The 6746-nt window shown below is 47.0% G+C and overlaps 1 protein-coding gene across 1 annotated transcript in view; it reads right to left on the bottom strand.

The window, feature by feature from the left end:
• SAFB (scaffold attachment factor B) overlaps positions 1–6746 on the bottom strand; it is a 39240-nt gene that overhangs the window by 7751 nt on the left and 24743 nt on the right. Inside the window, exons 15-18 of the mRNA XM_029286769.1 lie at positions 6373–6669; positions 5111–5248; positions 2609–2651; positions 307–419 (exon numbers count right to left, since the gene is read on the bottom strand). Of these exons, the coding sequence (XP_029142602.1) occupies positions 307–419; positions 2609–2651; positions 5111–5248; positions 6373–6669 (591 nt within the window). The remainder of the gene's footprint in view (positions 1–306; positions 420–2608; positions 2652–5110; positions 5249–6372; positions 6670–6746) is intronic.

The following is a 6746-nucleotide window of genomic DNA, read 5'->3' as shown; positions in this document are numbered from 1 at the left end:
CAGCCACTTACTCACCTGCAAGCCTGGGACTTGCAACTTCTTGCCAGCTTCCCCACTTTGACTTTGGCTGTGGGGAAGCTGGCATGAAGTCACCAAATCTAATGATCGACGGATTCAATTAACCATGGCAATCAAGAGGGCAGGGATTGCCACTGCTAAATGACACAGTTGCACTTAAATGAGGGAAATTCTGGTCTCGATGGCTGTCGTTAAGTCAAGGACTCCCTGCACCCATGTTCTGTTTGTATTTAACTGGTTTCTGGACTCAACGCCATTTGAATGTGATCACCGATGGATGCCACTCACCGGGACGGGGGAGGTATTCGCCGCCCCTCGTTCATACGCCGGTCTGACCCGTAGCTGCCCCAACCTTCTCTGGAGTGGCGATCTGGATCCCTGTGGCGTTCCTCTGCATAGTGCTGAAAGAGGGGAAGGAGATAAGAACAATTATCCAACTGGCATATGAAGGAATGTTAGGTAGGGGTGCAGGCAAAGATTTTTGAAGCTATGCAGCAGGTTTTTCCTAGTACAGGGGTCTCCAAACTTGGCCACTTTAAGACTTGTGGACTTCTATCATTGTTTCTTTTACTTGTTCCTCTTCCATCTTCCAATTTAGCAGAAATTTATAAAGTTTTTTTAATCAAGTTTTCATCCGTTTTTAAAAACATTTTATCAAGTGGTGTCTGATCTTTATAAAATCCCATTGATTTTACATCTTTTTCATATCTTGTTTGAATTTGTAAATAGGACCACCATGTTAAGTCAATATCTTGTTGTTGAAGAGTTTGCCTGTCTTTACGTTTTCCGTCTTTTCCAAAATGTCTTTATAGCTAACAAGTTTATCATAATTAATTAAGTTTGGGTATGCAAATGCTTCCATTGTTGAAAGCCACTCGGGTATTTTCATATATATTTTATGTTTAATTCTCTCCCACTCTGAGAGCAGTAAGTACATTCATTATGGCATGATTTTGAAAATATTTATGTGCTTTGCTTTTTCTCATACCAAATAAACGCATGCCAGCCTAGTTGGAGATCATGTCCCTCTAAGTAGAGAAGTCGTTTATTTCTCAGTGTAATCCATTCTTTGAGCCAAAGCAGAATGGTTGCTTGAGGAATTCTGGGAGTTGAAGTCCACAAGTCTTAAAGTGGCCAAGTTTGAAGACCCCTGCCCTAGTACAAGGGGAAGTCAAAGGTAGGGCAGAGACACAAAGGCTGCAGTAAGCATTTCAACGAGTTCTTGTTTTGTCTGGTGGCTCATCTGCCCGAAAAGAAACACCAGAAGCTCACAAGCATTGGGATTTTTAAAGGTCTGCTTTCAAGAGCTGCAAAGCACTGCCTTCTCAAAAGTGCTCCAGAGTGTGAAGAGATTCTGGAACCAGATACTTAGGTTGGTCCAGAAAATTTTGAAAATGTCTATAAAATCGAAACCTGAAGCTTCTGTTTTAGGAATGGCAGAGAACACAGAATTATAGGGCTGAAAGAGACCTCAGAGGTAATCTAAACCAACCCCCCTGCTCAAGGCAGGAGACCTTATTATACCATCCCAAAATAACAGTCGGAAGGGACCTTGGAGGTCTTCCAGTCCACCCCCCTGCTCAAGCAGAAAACGCGATTATTATTTCAGACAAATGGCTGTCCAATCTCTTCTTAAAAACCTCCAGTCTAGTCCTTCCCAAAAAATGGCAATTAAATGGGTGTCCTTTATTTCAAATAACATATATAATAATAGAGGGAGATCTATTTGGTGATCTAAAAGCACCGATATGGAAGCCTAGTTGGCAAAGGAAGAAAGCCAGAATAAGGCTGAAGAAAACTGGGGTTTTGATTTATTAGAGGGGATTTCATATTATTAATTAGAGGGCTAAAGGGAGAAGTTGAGATAAGGGGAAATCTGGTCATTATTTAAAATATTTGGAAATTAGTTGAAAATAAGGATTTTATCTGTTTAATATTTAAAAATTAGACCTAAAAGGAAAAATAATTAATTATTATGAATTTGTTTGATTTATTGATTAACCCGGGAAATATATATATATATAATGGTTTTGATTTATTAAAGGGGATATTGTATTATTAAGTAGATGATTTAATATGGTGGGAAATCGATAACTTTTAGGAAATAGAACAAGATTATATTCAAATAGATAAAATGTGTATTTTGGATATTAGATACTGTTATGAATTGAGATAAGGGAAATCTTGGTTACCGAAAGCCTGAAAATTATAAATATTAAAGGTTAAATTGGAATATTGATGGGAAACTAAAAATTGGGAAAAAATTAATAACAGGATATGGATTGTTTATGAAGATTGAATGTAAAAAATAATCAAGATAAGTATAAGTTAAAATTTATTGATAAATGTAATAATGATGTTTTTACTGAGTTGATATAATAAGAACTGTGTTAGCTTAAACTATTGGTTAACTCAGCCACCACGCTGCTTTTTAAATACTTAAATGTAAAATTGGAAAATTAATAAAATATCATAAAAAAAACCTCCAGTGTTGGAGGACCCACAACTTCTGGAGGCAAGTTGTTCCACTGATTGATTGTTCTCACTCTCAATCTTTCCTCCTTTCAAGTGCACAACGAACACAACTCACCTGCCTTTCTCGGTCTCCCATCATCCCCCGGGACCCTTCTCTCCTGGGAAAATAAAATACAGTCATATCAAATTTATGCCCTGGATTGATCCCCAATGTCATACATAATCTATGCCAGTGATGGCAAACCTTTTAGAGACCGAGTGCCAAAATTGCAACCCAAAACCCACTTATCGCCGGGTGCCAGATGGGCGTGGCCCACTGGGTGAGTGTGGTCACCTCGATGTTGCTCGTGGGGAGGGACGCCTGTGGGGGCCGGGTTGGGGGAAATTCAGGGGTCTCTGGCAGGAGGCCCGTCCTGTGGGGTGAGGTGAGGCAAGGTGGGGGTGCCATTATCGCAGGGCATGTCGAGGCAGAGCTGGGGCGGCTGCTGCCTGACACCATCGGCCCTCACACACAGACACCAGCGAGTGCATGGGGGCCAACAGTGTCCGTCAGCAGTCACAGCCTGCCCGCCCCTCGACTGGTGCACTCTGGGGCTCCGCAGCCCACCACCAGCAGTTCAGAGAAGCCGCTTCTGAGCTGGACAGCTGGCCGACAGCTGAGGAGACGATGCAGTGGGTTGTGCCCAGGAAAAGGAGAGCATGCGAGGCCAGGAGGGATGGGACGGGGGGGGGGGGAGGGATGCATCCGGCCACGTGGGACCTCGCTAAGTTAGTGGGTAGCTGGTTGAAGAGGGACGGTTGCCATCTCTGGGACATGGCGCGCGTGTCCACAGAGAGGGCTCTGAGTGCCGCCTCTGGCACGCATGTCATAGGTTCGCCACCACTGACCTATGCTATACTAATTGCTCAAGGCTGGCTCTCAAAGAACTTCTTCAGGTACTTCTTGACTTACAGAACCATTCCGTTTAGCGACTGTTCGAAGTTACGACGGCACTGAAAAAGGTGACTTATGACCGGTCCTTGCACTTAAGCATCTGTTGCAGTGTCCCCAAGGTCACATGATCAAAATTGGGGCGCTTGGCAACCAGCATGTGTTTACAAATGGTTGCAGCATCCTGGAGCCACGTGATTGACACTTGCAACTTTCTCACCTGGCTGCCGAAAAGCAAAGTCAATGGGGGAAGCCGTTATTTGCTTAACAGTTACAAAACTGGCTTAACAACTCCACTGATTCGTTTAACAACCGTGGCAAAAAGACTGCAAAACCAGGCATGACTCACTTAACAACCTCCTTGCTTAGCAGTGGAAATTCTGGTCCCAATTTTCAAATATTCAGAAGCAAGAGTTACGATGAGAAATATTTTTTCTAAAAATTATGCTGATTAAAGGGCCTAGCAGACACGGATATTAATATATAATATTCTCAGCTCAAAATATATAAATTAATATAATATTCCAACTCTCTGTAGGTCAAATATTCAGAACCTTTTTTTTCTCTCCAAGTCCTTAGAAACTGAGAAAAGAATTTCTTCCTCTCGATCGGGGCTCTCCAAACTTAGCAACTTTAAGACTTGTGGATTCGGAGGAAGCATAGTTGGAAGACCTCAGAGCAGTGGTTCTCAACCTTTTTAATGCCGTGACCCCAACCGGTCGTAAGTCGAGGACTAATGGCCAGCATTCAGCTCCTGATTTGGCCAGCATTCAGCTCCTGATTTGGCCAGCATTCAGCTCCTGATGGGTTGGCCAGCATTCAGCTCCTGAAAGGGACGGGCCCTCGCGGCGCGTACGCACCAAGGCGGGGGACACGGCCGGCTCCGCATCGACCGTTCGCCGTCTCTGCCTCGTCCGGCTGGTGGTCGACCGGGTGTCCAAGGGAGGTAAGGCACCCGCCGAAAAAGGGAAAAAAAAATGGCGGACAAAAAAAATGGCGGACAGCCTTGCTTGGCGACCCCCGTGAAATGGCCGATCGACCCCAAATGGGGTCCCGACCCACAGGTTGAGAACCACTGCCTCAGAGACTCTCGTACACATAGGCAGGTCACACGAGTAGGACAGAGGGAGGCGATGGGGCGATTTCAGAGGAGGAGGAGAAAGCAGTGAGAAGCCACGCCTTGGGGGCTGCATAACAAAAAGGGAATGTGTGGGCAGGGCTGGCTGCTGGAGGCAGTGTCAAGAGATTATGGTCTGTTTATTTTGCCTGTGAATTATTTCCTGTCTGACTCGTTTGGACAAAGCAAAACACTTGGAAAAGTGTTCGGTTGCTTTTGTTTTCTGGACAATTATTAGGTCTGTAACTCAAATAAAAAGGGTTTATTTTCCAGTCTACTGTTAAAACAGGGGTTGCCTTTGTGAAGTAACAAGGATGTACATAGGCTGGGACAGAACAGCCAGTTGCCAAGTGCCCTAAATGGGATCACATGATCGGGAGGGGGGGGGAAGCATCTGTGGCTGCCAGAATTTTGAAATTGGCATCATGTACCTTTTGCGGGGGTCAACAGTAACTTGGAATCGTCACAGAGTGAGGACTACCTGCGATCCATTTTTGGGCAAGTACACTTGGGAGTTGAATAAAGAACTTCCCCAACAGGAAAACGAAACGTTCCGTTCCCCGGCTTACCTGTCCAGAGGATGGCCCTGGTACCGCCCACGCTCCCTGTGATCGAAGTCATGGAACCGATCCTGGCGGCCGAAATCGGAACGGTGACGATCGTCCATTGCCATCCGCTTGGCTTCGGGCCAGTAGGGATCATCCCTCCTGCAAGCGAGAGGAGGTCAAGAGACCAGCCTTAAAAAATAAAAAAACCTTCCCCCCCCCCATCTCCTAAGTTGCTGGCGGATCCAATCTAAGGGGATGAAACCTGATTTGCAAAAAGGAGAAATATTTGTAGCTCGGGGTTGAAATGGAGGGTCCTTGGTGCTCTCTGAGCTGGGTGGTTTTCTTGCAGGTGCTTCACTACCCTAACTAGGGAACATCATCAGTGCTAGAAGGGAGGGGGCTTTGTGGAGAGGGGGAAGAGGAGGACTGTGGGGTCCTGGGTGCTGAGCTTGGTGGTTTTCTTGCAGACGTTTCACTACCCTAATTAGGGAACATCATCAGTGCTAGAAGGGAGGGGGCTTTGTGAAGAGGAGGAGGAGGACGACGACTATGGGGTCCTTAGTGCTCTCTGAGCTTGGTGGTTTTCTTGCAGGTGTTTCATTACTCAAACTAGGGAACATCATCCGTGCTAGAAGGGAAGGGGCTTTGTAGATAGGAGGAGGAGGAGGAGGAGGAGGAGGAGGAGGAGGAGGAGGAAGAAGACTGTGGGGTCCTGGGTACTCTCTGAGCTTGGTGGTTTTCTTGCAGGCGTTTCACTACCCTAACTAGGGAACATCATCAGTGCTAGAAGGGAGGGGGCTTTGTGGAGAGGAGGGGGGAAGAGGAGGAGGAGGAGGACTGTGGGGTCCTGGGTGCTGAGCTTGGTGGTTTTCTTGCAGACGTTTCATTACTCAAACTAGGTAATATCACTGGTGCTAGAAGGGAGTGAGGCTTGCAGAGTGGAGGAGGTGGAAGACTGTGGGGTCTTGAGTACTCTCTGAGCTTGGTGGTTTTCTTGCAGAGGTTTCACTACCCAATTAGAGAACATCATCAGGGCCAGGAAAGAGCAAACTCCACATTCCCTTCTAGCAATGACGACATTCCCTAATTGGGTCATGAAACGTCTGCAAGAAAACAACCAAGTTCAGAGAGCGCCAAGGACCCCACAGTCCTCCTCCAACTCCTTCCTTCCAGCACTGATGATGTTACCTAGTTGGGTCATGAAACGTCTGCAAGAAAACAACCAAGCTCAGAGGGCGCCGAGGACCTCTCAACTGGCCCACAGTTGCAAATGTGACCCTCACCTCCCATCCATGTCATACGGCCTCCGCAGGGCCACGCGCCTCTCCTGGTCGTAGCGCAGCTGCTCGTGCTGCCGCCGCAATTCCTCTCTCTCCCGCTGGATCCGTTCCTGCTCGCGTCTCCGCTCGTGCTCAATGTACATCCGCTCCCGCTCCAGGCGCTCCCGCTCCATCCGCTCCCGCTCCAGGCGCGCCCGTTCAAACTCCAGCTTCTCCCGGGTGATCTCCAACCTCTTCCGCTCCTCCTGCTCCCAGAGGGATTGCAGGCGTAAGCGCTGTCTTTCTCGACGATCGCCGGTGCTGTAAGGGAGAGAGAAAGGATGGCTGGCTCTGGTTGGCAGGCTGTCTCTGCCTTCGAACTCCTGCTGTCGGGCTTC

Source organism: Protobothrops mucrosquamatus, unplaced genomic scaffold, assembly GCF_001527695.2.
Source record: "Protobothrops mucrosquamatus isolate PMUCROS unplaced genomic scaffold, P.Mucros_1.0 scaffold4875, whole genome shotgun sequence".
NCBI lineage: Eukaryota > Metazoa > Chordata > Lepidosauria > Squamata > Viperidae > Protobothrops > Protobothrops mucrosquamatus.
This window is presented reverse-complemented; position numbering and strand designations above follow the sequence as displayed.